General features: G+C 44.9%; 1 protein-coding gene across 2 annotated transcripts in view; it reads left to right on the top strand.

Moving 5' to 3' along the window:
• The window catches only part of RBPJ (recombination signal binding protein for immunoglobulin kappa J region), a 71,429-nt gene extending 66,139 nt beyond the window's left edge, over positions 1-5,290 (top strand). For both annotated transcript variants that reach the window (XM_044284595.1, XM_044284514.1), the window contains exons 10-11: positions 989-1,092; positions 3,105-5,290. In XM_044284595.1, coding sequence (XP_044140530.1) covers positions 989-1,092; positions 3,105-3,420 — 420 coding nt within the window. In that variant the 3' untranslated portion in view covers positions 3,421-5,290. The remainder of the gene's footprint in view (positions 1-988; positions 1,093-3,104) is intronic.
• Positions 5,291-16,887: the final 11,597 nt, after the last annotated feature.

Here is a 16,887-nt window from a genome sequence, read left to right on the forward strand (position 1 = left end):
CACCCTATTGATAAGGGGAATAATAACACAGTTGTATAATGTATACTTTTCCAGGAGGAATAACAGAGGAACTTCACAATGCACAAAGAGATGCTCCAGGAGCTGACCGTTAATTGAAGCTACATGAATACTGTACAGAAATAGAAGTACAGGGCTGACGCCAAACATTATAGTGCTGTGGTGTAAACGACAGTAGTCACCTTTTATAATAGAAAACCGAAACTCTGCGTTGGATGAAACACAATTACTGATGGATCAGACTGTGATAACAAAAGGGGATTTCTGCTTTAATCTGCCTACACACAAACTTCCTGTTCAGACAGTACAACGGGGTGGGAGATGCTTTGTGGCTGCTGCAAAGAGTGAGGTTTAATTAACAGACAAATGTCTGATTTATTACAGTCTATGGGATATAATGGAGCACGGCCCCTTCCCCAATGATGGGGGAGATGCACACAAAGCTGTATCTGTGTGTAGTGCTAGTGTCCTGCCTAAGGGATAATTCACAGGACTGTATACTGTAAACTTTTTTTGCAGACCGCAAATTGCATATCCACAAATCACAGCTACCGGCCATGTGCCTTCTGCATTTTGCGGCATAGGCATTTCTATCATGGAGAAGGATATTCTATCTTGTTCACAAATATGGACAAGAATAGGACATGTTCTAATTTTTTTTGCTGGGCCACGGAACATCAATACTGATGCGGACAGCTCACGGTGTGCTGTCTGCATCTTTTGCGCCCCATTGAAATGAATAGGTCCACATCCTTTGTGCAACATTGCAGAACTGATGCAGACATTATCCAGGCCTCCAGCAGCACAGTCCTACTTCTGTCCCAATCTACACAGCAAAGCTAAAAAGGGAGAGAACTCCAGCATTGCTAGATATAGATCTATCTATCATATACAGATGACGTTTCCATTTATTTAGGTTTGGTATCTGTAAGGTTTGCAGAAATACACTTATTCCTTCCCTGTCTTGCAGCTGAATGGAGGTGGAGATGTAGCAATGTTGGAACTAACAGGTCAGAACTTTACGCCAAATTTGCGAGTTTGGTTTGGGGATGTGGAGGCAGAGACGATGTATAGGTACGTTTGACTTTTATTTCATGTATTTTCTGTATCTCTGAGTTTCATTTTTCACTTTTATAAGCACCATCAATCATAAAGTGGTATCTGGCACTTTTAGTGAGCGGAACTCTACCCCCGGGTACAAAACTGATTTTGGGGTGTGATATATGAATTTGCATAGCAACATCAGGTTCTCCTTAATTTAACACTACTGGGTTTATATCAGAACATTACAACTTCTTTCCTTCTGGAGTCCAGAGAACCGGGACGGTTGTTATTATTGCCTTTGACGACTTTGGTTGTGTAAAAACCAGTATTGCTCTGGATACCGTTCAACAGAACAAGTAGCCTGCATAGTGTTTGTTCCCTGCAGCATCCTATTTTAACTGCAAAACTGATCAAAACAAAAAATAAAGTAACAGTTTTGTTGTTATGCTTGACACTGCTCTTTCCTTTACCCCTATATTTAATCTCTTGCCTTATCCTGTCGACTGCACCTTAAAAACATCTCTAGAATCCGCCCTTTCTTACTGTGGAAACAACCAAAACCCTCATTGTTGCCCTGATCCATTCCCGCCTCGATTACTGTAACTCTTATTAATTGGCCTCCGCCTCACCAGACTCTCCCCTCTCCAATCTATGCTCCTGAATGCAGCAGCCAGGCTTAGGCTACTTTCATATCTGCGTTGTGCTGTCCGGTTTTGAGATCCAGCACGGGGTCTCAAAACCACAGCACAACGCTTCAGTTTTGTCCTCATTCATTGTCAATGTGAACAAAGCGGAACAGAGTGCACCAGAATTCCGTTTTGTTGTGTTCCCATGCCGGACACAAAATCACTGCAAGCAGCGTTTTTGTGTGTGCCATGGGAAACTGGAAACCATATCTGGAACTAAAACCATTGTCACGTCAATGGGCGCTGGATCCATTTTTTTTTTTTTTTTTTTTTTTTATATAATACAACCGGATCTGTTCTGACTGGATACAGATGGTTGTATTATTCAAATGCATGCATTTTGCTGTGGTTTTGAGATCCCATGCCGAATCTCCAAACCAGACAGCAAAAACGCAGAAAGTGAAAGTAGCCTTATCTATCTGTCTAACCGCTACTCTGATGCCTCCACCCTGTGGCAATCTTTCCACTGGTTACCCATATAGTATAGGGTTCAATTTAAAGTCATCATTCCCACCCACAAAGCTCTCCAGTTTTAGGTGCAACCCCCCTGGGAAAAAAAAAAAAATGTTTTCAGTGTGGCCATTCAAATCCCCTGATCTAATCCTTCTGCATTTACCCCTCTCCCCTCGGAATTCCTCTGAACCTGATCTAGCTGTATCCACCACACCCCATGCACTCAGGACCACTACAGATATTGGCCAGTGACTGCCTCATGGACCTTTACATCTACTCTCTTACTTTAAGGGGGCTGGGCCACTGTACAAAAGAAGCATAGATTGTAAGCTCTTGTGAGCAGAGCTTAGTAATACATTTTGTCTGTACATGAACCCTCTGGTTTTAAAGCGCTGAGGAATATTTTGGCGCTATAGAAATGTGATGGATCTATTTATGACGATAACGTGCCGCTCCTGTATATTATAAACATATTGCTAGCAGTCTGCAAGAAAGGTCCAACTGAGTGCTACCAGTAGGGGGTGTGTCCCTGCACCGTCCAACACTATCCAATCAGTGCTGCCAGTGTCACTATCCACGGACACCCAGTTGGACCTTTATTGGCAATTCATGCTGTTCTTTTAGGAGTAGTGGAGGAATGGCACAATATATTCATAAGAATAGAATTGCTATTACAAGGGGGATGCAAGTAGGTTACTAAAATTTGTCAGGAGAGGTGACAGGTTATTCTTTGTCAAATAATTTTTTAGTTCATGTAGCAGTCATACACAATCAGCTCACTTGGTGCTGTATGCCATAGTGAGAGAAAGAAAGGCGCCCTCCTTCCACTTTGTCGCAAAGAATGTTCTATAAAGACAGAAATTCTCTTGTAACTACACTGCTGTTTTTGTGTCCTCCACCCAGGTGTGCCGAAAGTATGTTGTGTGTCGTCCCTGACATTTCCGCTTTCCGAGAGGGCTGGAGGTGGGTTCGCCAGCCAGTGCAGGTCCCGGTGACATTGGTCCGGAACGATGGCATAATATATTCCACCAGCCTTACTTTCACATACACCCCAGAGCCTGGACCTCGGCCTCATTGTAGTGCAGCTGGAGCGATCCTGCGAGCCAACTCAAGCCTCCTGGCAGCCAGCGATCCAAGCACGAACAGCGAGGGAAGTTACACAAGTGTCAGCACAAATTCTACCAATGTCCCATCAAATGCAGCAGCCGTCGTGTTGTAACCACAGACTTATTTATTTTATTTTTTTTACCTGGACTTCAGCTGACTTTAAGTTTTTACATGGAAGGACATGTAAAATGAACTTTTTTTTTCCCCCCTCCCTTTCTTTTTTTATTTCAAACATACATTAATTGTGAGCTTTTTTACGGGAAAATTGTTTCTCCATAATTGTTCATATTGCCCGAACCTTTTGAACTTGCAAGTGCCGAGCAAAAAAAAATTTAAGCCACAATAATAAATGGGTAAAAAAAAATTGATGTAGATACAAATCACCACTGAAAATCTATTTTAAGCCGTATTTTCATTCAGAAGAAAAAAAAATAATGGCCAGAAACAGAGAATGTGGCTCGGAGGTGAAACCTCCAACTAGAATGCATGAATATAGTTTTTATGGACCAAGAAACTTGTGTAAGCTTTAGTAAAAGGTACATTTTCACCATAACTTTTTTTATTTTTTTTATAATTCATGACATATAGTACACTTCTGTTACCAAATAGTTTTTTCATATTTTTTTTTTGTTTTTTACCTTTCTCAAAAGTATAATCAGGTTCCAAGCTTCCAATCTAATTATAATCTTCCGGTTACAAAAAGAGAAAAAAAGATCATTTTTTTTTTTTTTTTTTTGGTCAATGGCTGGAATTTTTTGTTTTCTTTTTTATATATTTTTTTTTATTTTGGCATGTCAAATCTTGTAAAGGCCAGCATTTTAAATTTTTTATTTTGTTAAGATTATATGAAGTTTGTGCAAAAGCTTTAAAAAAGGAAAAAAAAAAAAGATGCCTCTACCTTGCCTGCAATACAAGCGCGTGTATATGAATAGTACTCTATTCAGTCATTGTCTGATATACCCAGTTTTCAGTGTCGTTCAGGAGTGGTAAACCCGTGGCTTTTCAGTTGCTGCTGAAAGGGATCTTCTCATATTGCTAATGCCTAATAGTTCGAAGAGCAGCAACTGAAGACCCACACTGGGTAGTCGTCTCCCCCCCATGTATGTAAATGTATATATGATTTTTTTTCTTGTAGGCTTTTTATTGAAAAGAGTTAATATCTCTGGTCAGTGAAGAAGCTGGTGTATTTATAGAGACTATTTATGGTCCAGAATACCCCCAAAAAACATGCAAACTACACATGGCATTTAAACGATCACTTTCATATCGTTCAACTTCATACATCAGATACGGATATTTTTATTTAATTCTTTTAGCGTTAAAGAAATAACTTTTTTTTTTTTTTCCTTCATTTTGAGGTTCAGGTTTTTTATATCTTGTACATAACATGTATTAAGTGTAAGTTAAGTGTCTTATTACATTTTTTATTTTTTTTTGCCTTACAGGCATTAGGCTATGGGACTTTAAAACCTGTACAGTAAAAAAAAGATGAAGCTGAGAAGTGAGCAGGTTACCAAATATCTTTCTGCACTGGTTATAGAAGATAGTTGTCTCTAGGTTCGGGGGGAGAGTCATTTTGTGGGTTGTACTTGTACTAATCTGTGCGAGCCGATCAGTTGACTGTTTACTCTCCTCGATGTTCGCATCCCTTGTTTTGAGTGAATTGATAGGCTGCATTGTTACACGCAGTGGTGCAGCCCGCAGACGTTCCGCCTGGTCTATTTTAGATAGAAGTTAGCGTATTGTATCTGAAAATAACGTTTACTGTATTGCTGGATGCAAAAATGATTTGAAATTCCCCACTGTTTGGAAGCAGATTTTAATCTGTAAAATTTTATGCTACGTCGGTTGCATTCATGCATACCCACCAATAAGGCTCATTCACACAACCGTTTTTGCGGAACGGGTGCGGACCCATTCATTTCAGTGGGGGCCAGAAAATATGAGGACAGCACACCGTACTGTATGATGTCCACATCCGTTGCTCCATTCCGTGGCCCCACAAAAAAGATAGAACATGTCCTACTCTTGTCTACTTTGAAGACAATAATAGGCATTTCTATAATGGGCTGCCTGTTCTGCAAATTGCAGAACACACACGGGCAGCATACGTGTTTTGCAGACTGCAAAACAGGGCACGGTCGTCTGAATGAGCCCTAAGCCAGATATTTGACTGAACAAGCTCCGTTATTGGCCCAGTGCTTTTGTAATTTAAACTGAAGCAAGATTGCAAATAGTCCTAATTAAAAATCAATCATTGTCTGTGTACAATTCCTATACAGAACTGTATTTTTTGTGGTAACAGACTATAAACCAGCTTTTAGTAGTCTGATCCTGTGGCCCTACTGTAGAGGATGAATGGAAGGGGAGTTGGGCTTAATAAGACTACACTGATCTTGTTTGTAGTCTGTTACCATGGAGATGAGTAGAACTGTATAGAAGCTGTAAACCCATAACTTTAGGAGATTGTAGGACCTTTTGTACAGTTTTCAGTTTAAATTTCGGATGCAATAAAAAAAAAGCTTTGGCTGTGACGGTGGACATGGTCTTTAACAATATGACCATTAACAATGCAGTCATTCACTAAACTTTAGAAAGAAACACATGATTGTGCCAATCACTTCCTACGTAAGGGCGTAATGAGGGTCGAAAATGATACTAGGACCCCTATGTAGGTACAGGCTTTTTCATATTGTTGTAAACTTTATAGCAAATGTTAGAGGTTGTAAAGGAGGTTCCAAATTCATAGAAACACATGCCTACCACATGTGTGCAAGAGTGTAGAACTTTAGTCTTTTCTCCTAGCTTTGGTGTGATATCAAATAGTGCTGTATATGGATGAGGTCAGTTATTTTATAGAAGTCTGGATAGCACTGACAAGATTATCAGGATCATGCAGTCGGTGGAAAATCTTCTGTCTGCTCCGAGGCGCTTTTTTTTTTATTTTTTTTTATTTTTTTAAGCAGCCTAGTTAAGCACTTAGTAAAGCACTTTCCTCCTCCCCTACTTTATTCCAGTCATGACAGCAGATGCCTAAGACAGTGTGATGTTTGATATGTCCTGCACTGTGACTATGGTACTGCTAAATAAGGGTATCTCCATTTCAGGTATAATAAATCATTTAACAGCTCCCAAATAAGTCTGTGGCAAGTACTGATAGTTACACTAAATCGCCTATGTAGTATTAAAGAAGTCATTTTGATGTTAGAGGCATGTCCCCCACTCAAGTGCCCCCTCTATGACCCGTACAATTGCCAACAAACGATTGAATGACTGCCATGTAATACTTCACTTCACCTGTAGTGGCTGCTGCAGGGGAACTGTAAAGGTGACTGCAAGTCCTTCTTGGCAGAATGGCTTTTTGAATGGGATGTGAGAAGCGGTTCTCACACTTTTTCCAAAAGTAATGAATTGTTGAGGTTTCTTGAGAAACATTTCCCTAAATTAAGTGGTGGAGGAGAGTACTTTACCGATTACCATAACTATTGAAAGTATAGTTATCCTAAATAGAGACTGGTTAAAAAAAACATAGCCTTATCGTTGAAGATAAGTCTTAGTGATTTGACAAACTCTGGATGTTCAGTGACGCCCCACAGTTGCTGCACTAGAACAGTTCCATTCATAGGTCAACTGCTGAGGAGACCCTGCTTCTTGATTGTAAATTGTCTGGATGGACCTCCTATGCAAAATGTATGGCGTTGACTGAGATTAAGAAGAAAGTGAATGCAGTCATGTTTTTCTAATCTCCTGCAACCCCTCTAAAAATAATAGTATGCCATGGGAGTGTCAGTCTTGGTACATGCTGCTGACACGGATACTCAGCACAATGCAGGTTATCAATTCACAGGAAGGGGCGACATCACGTATCTTAGTGTTGTCAGTGGGCCCAGTTGAAATGTGTTTTCCCCTCAGTGCGGTTCACTCTGAGGGTACCCGGGCTGCTTTAGGGGGCATCCCTCAGCAGATTTGTCCCTAGGACACTGGCTGATCTGTTACATGTGCACTTGGCAGCTGAAGGCATTTGTGTTGGACCCATGTTCATGTGTGCCCGCATTACTGAGAAAAGTGAGCCTGTAGGAGCAATGGGGGTGTTAGGCTCTGCAATTTGATTAACAGGGCCAGGCAGTGTAAATGTGATCACGTTTGTCTGGCCCTGTCAAAGTGCAGAGGGCGGGGCGGTTGCAGAGAGAGCAGAGCCTCGAAGTGTAATGGTAACGCCCCCGTTCATCCTAGAGGCTTATTTTTATATATGAAAACATAACAGATGTCTTCAGCTGCCAAGCGCACATGTAACAGGTCAGCCTGTGTCATAGGTACAAATCTGCTGACAGATGCCCTTTGACAACTCAACTCAATATTAGAAATGACCTTTTAACTGTAAAATAATCTTTTTTTTTTTTTGGTCTGGCTTAGGATTTTACTCATTTAGGTCAAACTGTTTACTGATTCTCTTGATTTTGTAGTGTAGTCCTGGTTTCTGGCATAGGATGCTGAGCCTGATCTTCTTTTTTTTTTTTTCTCTTTTGTTTCATATACCTTTTTCATATGTATCTGTCCTCAAGGCAGTGGAAGACTGCACGTTGCCCTTGACCATGTCTGGTAGACATCTCTGTTTGCCTTTTGGTTCTTTACCCCTTTCTTATACTTTAGGTTGTGTTACCTATCACTGTGTCCTATCCCTAAACAGATCCCATTATAAGAAGCATTCTTACAAGGTCATTCATTTGACTAAGCCTAATTTTTTTATTTTGCTAATTTACGTAGCATCACGTGCCTTCTCGGTGTGCTTCTTATCGTCATTACCAGCAAAAAAAAATGAGAAAAAAAATCCAATCTTTTCACTAGCATTATAATCTGATGTGTTGTTGTCTGTGTCTAACGTGTATCCTCTATGTGGTGCAAATGAAGTAAAAAAAATACAGCTTAGTTTTGTCTGATCTGCGGGAATATATCTTGGCATTAGCCTTTCTTGTATTTTTATATGCTGTTTTTGGTTATTCGTCGCTTCTAGAAAGAAACTGCCTTGCCCTCATCTCTTGTCATTGACCAAGAACTGAATCCATCGTGGCCTTATCTCTCGGCTTCTCCTTTCCTGTGAATAGTTTACTGGAATCCATGTTGTGTCTAGTCTTTCCTTTGCGCTAGTGACGTGAATGTCTAGTGGGTTGGATTGGCGGGAATCGGTTGTGTCTTCACTTGGTTCAGCATTGCAAATTGTTCTAATTCTTTGTATTATAATTACCAAAGGATTTTTTATTTTATTTTCGTGGTATGGGGGGGTAGGGGGTTGCAGCTGTTATCTTTACAACCTTTGAGTGGCTAAGCAGAAGGTTAGATCATTAGACCAGCAATGTTGTTACTTTATGTTGTCTCTTGTATATATCACCAGCAGATGTGACCCAAACACTACAAGACATTGATGCGTAATGTTGTGCCTGCCTGAGCTAGATTATGATGATGCTGTGTCTCTAGGGCTGTCTTCCATAGTTTGTGTCCTCCTATATATCTCAGATGTATAGCCCGTGCTCCATAATGTTCCTGGCAACTGTACTCTAGATGGTCTGCTGCACTGTGCCTGTGTGTGGTCCTCTCTGTAGAATGTGAGTTGGCAAACCCCTCTATAAGCGGAATGGATGGACACGTTGGTATCGGCCATGTTTTACTCCGCTACTGGGTGATTTGTGTTCAGTGTACTTCTATATCTCTTTTTTTTTATGCCTTTAATCAATAACTCTTCAATGTTAAAGTGTCAGATTCGTCTGTGTACATTTTGCCAATCACTCCAGCGCCAAGGATAATTGTTTTATTTCATCGTCAATTTTTTTTTTTTTGTACTACAAAATGTCCTCAGTATGAAAACCCGAGCAGTTGTATTATGGAAGCTTGATATATACCAAATAATTTTTCAAATGATTCATGTTCTAAGATAGCAAATTTGTATTGTATTTCCTTTTGTGTGTGTGCCTTTTATGTATTGAAGAAATCTGTATATATATATTTTTTATTTTGCCAGATATCCCTTTTGTTGAGAAATTGAAATATTCTTTGAGATGTTGTTGAGAGATTTCTCTTTGTGGTATGTCATCGAGAATATAACCCAACATTTTTTTTTATTTTTAGAAGCTGGGTGCATCTCCGTGGATTGAATGACTAACTGTATTCATACATACGGGATTGCCCTAGTTCACATACGCCCAGAATAAGCTGTGAATTGTACCAGTCTGTTACATGAGAGCAGCAGGTAAACTGCAGGGGTCGTACACATGAATGTATCTAAGGGTCGTAATCGCTGCTTTTCCCCTTGTATACAGTCATGTAAGAAAAGTACTAAGGGTGGCTGCATACAGTGCAGAAAATCTGCATGAAATCTGCACAAAAATGCACAAAAAAACCACACAATCTATTTTGGTTTGAAGCATTTGTGGTGCCAATCTGATGCAGTGTTTCTGTAGATCTCCCCCTTCCATTTAAAGGGGAAATCTGTGCAAAAAAAACACAACAATTGCTGTGCAGATTTTGAAACCTGCAGTATGTCAAGTCAATTTCCGCATCGAAGATTAAAAAAAAAAAAAGTGCATGAGATTTGTCTGTTCTCATACACTTTGCTGGTACTGTATTACTCTGCATAATTCGCACAGTGTGCAGGCACCCTAAAAGTACTTACCACATGCAGTGGAGTCTGTACAAGTGAGGGAGCATTCACTCTTTGCAGTGGATGTTTGACTTGTGCACCAGGGTGGCTCCTGGCATATATGTCAAACATATCCATAGGCCCCCATCGACCCAACGGAGGCCAACAGAATGCCTGTTTGGCCTCTGTTGGGCTGGTGTACATTGCACTATTTTATTTTACCTGTACAGAATAGTGTAGTTTGCTATGCTATTCTATACAGTGACAAGCCTACCTTGTGATGTATTTAATCTTGGGAGTCTGTGGGGGTCATGTGTGCCACTATATTCCTATATAGCGGCATACGTTGGAAGCAGCCGTCAGGTAGTTCTGCTGACGTACACCTCCAGTTTACACTGCAAATGCTGTGTGAATGCACCTATTGCTTTTCTTAAAAACCCAATTCTTCTCTAACGTCTCATGGACTTGGCAGAGCCATGTGCAAGAGGCGTATGACACCCAGCTCCATCGTACAGAGGTACAAGGACTCCCTGTGCAACCTTGTGGGGCGTCCTATGATGGAGTTATTCACCCCTAGAAGATAATTTCTCCAGATTATGGCTTTTTTTTTTCTTTCTGCCTGGTTTATATCAAATCGGGCAGAAAGGAAATCTCTTTACTGCTTCTGAAGGGCCAGACAGAAGCGGTGCCCTGTTACGACTCCATACAACCTATTTGCATTAAGCTTAATTCACGAGTCACAAATTCCTGGTGAATCGTCCTCGTGAATTATGGCCTCCACTCTATATAGGTGACAGGTCCACTTTAAATCCTGGGTTTGCAGAGATGGGGGGAAAAAAATAATGTCCTCCTGTTTTACAGCATTTCTGGCATGCTAATGATTAAATACAAGTGGGGTTGCTGGGTGACCCCATCTCGTCTCTCTCCCTCTAGCGTCGTGTGTCCTATCGTTGGTTTGGTAAACTGCTCCAGTGTTTGTAAAACTTGTCTTAGAAAGAAGCCAGCTTTCTGTCCAGTCTGTGAGGAGGTACAAGCGTGCGCCTGGTTTTTTTAGCAATAAAATCTTTCAGCAGCAATTGTTTTTATGATTTTTTTTATTTTTAGGATTATGCTCAAGTTTTCATTTGGGAAAGAAAAAACTTTTTTCCTGCCATATGGGTAGTCTGAATAAAGGTTAAATGCAGACCCGTGTTACCTCCTATGTTTTCTCCTGATGTCTCGCTATTACATAAAGCACAGCCACATAATACACAGTAACTAACAGCTGTTAAGAAGCTTTCCGTCATTAGTTTTGCTTAATGTGAACCAGATCTTTAGTCTGGATTCAAGGTGCACTCTATTCTCCTAGACCTTGGCAGCAAGGTTACATTTTTATACCATTGTGTCTAATCCTTGTAACTGTTTTATTTGTGTATATATTTTTGACAATTTTACACATTAAATTTTGTTAATGCTCTATTTCCACAGACAAGTGTGTCCTATTCCTTATTAATGAAGAACCTCGGCGCTCACATTCCTAAGGCTAAGTGCACCTCGGCGGCGGTTCCGGCAGGAGCCTCCCTCTCATATTGTCTGTTTCACGGCACTAACCTGACACTCAGTATAGTGAATGAGTGTCTGACGTGTGCCGGATCCGATGGTTCCAGTATTCTGTTCCTATGTCAGAACAGAATATTGGAATCGTAGCGCCGATGTGCAACTCAATGTCCACTTTCTTACACAGTGCGAAGGAAAGGTTTAGTCTAGGGATCAGCAACCACCAGCACTCCACCTGTTCTGAAACTACAACTCCCAGAATGCTTCATTCACTTCTGTGAAGAACAGCAGAGCATGTTTGCATGCTCGGAATTGTAGTTTCACAGCAGCTGGAGTGCCAAAGGTTGCTGATCCCTGGTCTAGTCTCTCACACCATAATTCTCTGGTTTATGGCTTCTAGTAAAACACTGTATGAAATATTCATCTTTTTATTTGAGCCATGCAGCCACACTTTGTGGCTTTTCTATCAGGAAGGTCCTGTTTTCACTGCTTAGAACCTGTTTACATGGGCAATTATCAGGACAGTTCTTGGGAACTAATCTTTTATGAAAATATGACGAGCTTTGGCCCCCCTAAGCATTTGGACCTAGGTGCTTGTATGTTTGTGGTTACATGTAGTTTCCCCCATGTCACAACAGCACCACCAGGGAGATGGACTCCTCCCCTAGGGACAGGAAACCTTGAGTACTAAAGGAAGTACTTTTCTCCTGTACATCAGTGTCCCTAGGAAGCCTGGAGTGTTCCATAGCCTGGTGGCCGTGTTGAGTATATGACTGGGAGGCAGGAAAATCCCTGTGGTTCAGGGTGGCTGGGTCCCCCATATGGCTCCCAGTGTGGAGTCGGTTCCTTCACCCCCAGCAGCAGGTCATAGTACTTGCCGCCTGCTTGCTCCTTTACACCGCTGCGGTTCCGAGGTAGACCGCTGCAGTTAAGGTAAGCTCACCTGTGTTCGGAGTGGGGACTCCGAAGAGGAGCTGTAGGCTGGTGGAGTTAGGAGAGGGTCCGGGGCCATCTGGAGGCGTGGTCTGAGTCACATGATGATGGCTGGGAGAAGGGGGGATGACTTTAACGCAGAATTATGACGTCAGACGCAGTTTCTCCCGGAGCTCTCGGCGGCAGATATAAAAGTAAGTCTTTTCTCGTGCATGGCATTGGGGGACACAGCACCATGGGTATATGCCCAGCTGCCACTAGAAACAAAAAAAGTGTTGGCTCCTCCCAGGTGGGTATACCCCTCTGCCAGATTCGAGAGAGATCAGTCTAGTTCTAGTGTCCATAGGAGGCAGACATGACCTGCTATATCTTTTTCGCAGGTCATCCTGCTAACTTTTATTTTTATTCTTTATTTTTTTCTCTTGCAGGTTTCGGCAGCAGCAGGGGTGGCTCCATCGTGTTCCACTTTAGTTGCCCCCCCCCCCCCTGCGGGCGCGTACTCGCGTACCTGGCAGCCACCCAGTCACCACTTAAAATTGCTTCCGCAGTGGAATTCCGGTGGACCCGTGGCTCCCATGTTGAGTCCGCCGAGGGGGTGGTTATTGCTGTGCCTGAAGACGTCGGAAGGTAAGTAGGATCCTGGATCCATTGCAGGGACCCTGTACCTCCCCTTCTCCCACCTCTTCCATGTCCCTCCGGCACTTCTCCTATCTCCTGGGGGCTAATTTGGAGCCAGGGCTCCTGCTTCAGGCCCATGCTTTTTTCCTGGGTACAGTCCCTTTAAGTTTATTGCGCTCCTGGCATGTGGCACGTTCCGCAGGCGATAGGGGAGTCTGTACCTTTTTTTTGTAGGGAGTGCTTCTCTGGCTTCACTCCGGTTTCCTAGTTGTTAGGGGGAGCTCTTTCGTTCTTTTTTCTGACCTGTTCCTGCGGCGCTCTGTCCCCCCGTCCTGCTGCTGCCTCCGGACGCTGCCGCAATCGCGGGCGTCCTTTTCTGGCAGTCAATTCCCAAATTTAGGCCCCAGTCTTTCGGCCGACTAGGCCGCAGGTCACGTGGGGCGGAGCTTCCTCTCCGCCCTCTTCAAGCTTCCCTGGTTTTTCTTTTGTCTCCCCTTTGTGGGTGGCGCCCTGGGAGGCCCTTTGTTTCCTCCAATCCTGTACCAGCGCAGGCTTCTGAAGGGGGGAGTTCTTTCCCTGCCGGCTCCTTCCTTCTCTCTGCAAGGATTCCGGTCATCTTGCTGTAAGCTGCTGTGCTTGAGCTCATCCTGTGTTCGGCTCCTGCTGTCTGGACACAGCATCATTGGGCTGGTAGGCAGCCCTTTCTGGCTGACTTCTCTTTTCCTTATAGGCTCCTCCTGCCATCATGTCTTCTTCTGGTCGGGACCCCACTCCCCCTGCCGCGATTTCTACCCATTATGCATGCTCACTGTGTAGTAGGAAGTTCCCATGCGGCCAGTCTAATTCCCCCTGCGGGTCCCTTTGTGTCGGTTCTTCCGGAATGGGCTGCTACTCTGTCCCAAGCCATAGGTAACCTGGCCAACCTCTCCCAATCCCTGGCGCAGTCCCTGGACAGTCTGCCTGCACAGATTGCGGCCACCTCTAGCAGGGACTACCCCGCTGGGGACGTCCGTTCTCTTTCTGGCACGAGATCCCGCAAGCGACCTCGTACGGTCTCGGCCGGGTCCCACTCCTCCTCAGCTACCCCGGATCACTCCCCGGTTAGGTCTGAGTCGGACGAGATTTTCTCTTCAGCCGCTTCCGCCGCCCCTGGGGACTCCTCCGCTTCTGATTCTGAATCTGAGCGGTGCTCGGTGATGTCTGCGGCCATACAGGATCTTATTAAAGCCGCCTGGGACACGCTCCGTATACAGGACGACCCTTCCTCCTCCAAGGAGTCTGTGTCCTTCCGCCGTTCTAGACGGTCCACTGTGGTGTTCCCGAATCACGAGGATCTTGACGCACTTCTAGCTAAGGAGTGGCGTCACCCTGATCGGCGCCTTCACCTTACCAAGGCCTCGGATGTCCCTTATCCTTTTTCTGAGGAATCCGTCAACCTCTGGATGGTTCCTCCTCAGGTAGACCCTCAGATTGCTCGCCTTGCGAAAGCTACTACCTCTGGCTGATGCGGATTCCTTGTCTGATCCCGCGTTTGCTGCCTCTTGGGTGGCCAAGGCCTGCGCTATCTGGGCAAAACAGCTTGTTCGGGCCTTACCTCCAGACTCGGCCCAAGGGGAGTTGGCAGCGCTTGCCTCTCAAATTTACCAGGCATCCAAGTTCCTTTGCGATGCCTCTATGGAGTCGGCCTGCCGCTCTGGTTGTGTGGCCGCTAACTCTGTGGCTATCCGCCGCACCATCTGGCTTTGCTCTTGGGCGGCGGATTCTGCCTCCAAGAAGGTGTTAATTTCCCTTCCTTTCCTCGGTGGGAAGCTTTTCGGTAAGCGTTTGGAGGAGCTCATCTCTGAGGCCACTGGTGGTTAGAGCTCTCTTCTTCCCCAGAATCAGCCTCGCCGCCGTCCGAAGGCGAGGTTGAAAATTCGGATTTGGAAATGGACACGGAGCAGCCTTCTAAGTTGGCCTCCACTGTGGATAGCCTCATTGCTGCTATCCGCAACAAATTCCAGGTGCAGGACGATTACCCCCCACTGACCAACAGGGGGTTTCCTTCTTCCGTCCAAAACAGACCTCAAAGGTGTTTGCTCGCCAAAATGATTTTTCGGCGGTGGTTTTCAAGGCTTGGGATGTGTTTTTCCGCCCCCAAAAAACTGGACATCTATATCCCTTTCCAGCGGACTGTGTTTCAGCGTGGCCATCCCCTCCTAAGGTGGATCCACCAGTGGTGCGGCTCGCCAAAAATAAGGCTATTCCTATAGCCGATGGATCCTCCCTTCAGTCGGCTTAAGATCGTCGGATGGAATCCTTGATAAAGTCAGTCTTGCCGCTACAGAGTCGGCACTTAGGCCCGTGTTCGCCTCCGCGCTGTGGCGAAGGCTATCTCTGAATGGGATAACCAGCTGTACCAGGACTTGGTATCCAAGGTCCCTGCTCAGGATCTCCGATCCTTGGCGCAGCTGATCATCCAGGCGGGGAAGTTCCTCTGCGAGGCGTCTCTTGCAATCACCTTACGCCGTGAGCTTTGGCTGAAGGTGTGGGCAGCGGACACGACTGCCAAGCGTTCTTTAGTCGGACTTCGCTTTGCTGGCACCCATTTTTTTGGTTCTCGGCTAGATGAAAATATTTCTGAGGCCACAGGGGGCAAGAGCACCCATCTTTCACAGCCTAGAGTCAGGATGGCCTCTCACGTTGGGGGTTCCTCACGTGGCAGGCCCTTTTGTCGATTCGTAGGTTTTTGCCCCGCGACGGGTACTTCCGCCGGGGGAGGCGGGTTTACTTCTCAAGATCAACATAAGAAACCATCCTTTCGGGTGCAGCCCTCTTGGTGTCCCAGACCTCAGGCCGCTCGACCTCCTGCGGTTAAGCAGTCCTCAGCCTGAAGGTGCGCCCCCGCCCAAGAGGCTGGGGGGCCGCCTCCTCCTCTTCCAGGACGTCTGGTGGGCCCATGTCTCCAACGCTTGGGCACTCGAGATTTGTATCCTCGGAATACGTAATAGAGTTTGTCTGTCTTTTTCTCCAGACAGATTCTTTTTTTTTCAGTTCTGTCTTCCACGGGACACCGAGCGCTTAACCGCCTTCTCCCAGGCCATTCAGTCTCTTCTGGATTGTGGAGTCATCTCTCCTGTTTCCCCATCAGAAGGATTCAGGGGGTTCTATTCCAATCTTTTCGGGGTCCCCAAAAAGGAGGGCTCTGTGCACCCAATCCTGGACCTCAAGCTCCTAAACCAGTTCCACAGTCTCCAGCGGTTTCGGATGGAATCCCTTCTTTCTGTAATTGCTTCTCTGGAGCAGGGGGAATTCCTTTCGGCCATAGATACCCAGGACACGCATACCTCCACGTTCCCATCGCGCAGAGTCGCCAGCGCTTCCTGAGGTTTGCAATAGGAGACCATCATTACCAGTTTGTCGTCCCTCCTGTTCGGTCTGGCAACCACACTTTGGGTCTTCACTAAGATCCTGGCTCCTCTTCTTGCCCTGCTCCGTTCCAGAGGCATCTTCCTTATGCCTTATCTGGACCACATCCTCATCAAGGCCCCCTCCTTTGCTCAGGCATCGAACAGCGTACAGATCACGCTGGAAGCCCTGGCACGTTTCGGGTGGTTGGTAAACCTGCAGAAGTCATCTCTGACACCCTCCAGACAATTGGTCTTTCTGGGTATGCTTCTAGACACGGACGCGGCGTGGATTTGCCTTCCTCCGGACAAGCGACTGGCCTTACACCGTTCCATGAGGGTTCTTCTCGACTGCAGACTTCCGTCCATTCGACTCTGCATGAGGACATTAGGGAAGATGGTCGCCTGTTTCGAGGCGATTCCCTTTGCCCAGTTCCACTCTCGCCCATTCCAGAGAGTGATTCTGTCCTCCTGG

Source organism: Bufo gargarizans, chromosome 1 (genome assembly GCF_014858855.1).
Source record: "Bufo gargarizans isolate SCDJY-AF-19 chromosome 1, ASM1485885v1, whole genome shotgun sequence".
In the NCBI taxonomy this organism is placed as follows: Eukaryota; Metazoa; Chordata; class Amphibia; order Anura; family Bufonidae; genus Bufo; species Bufo gargarizans.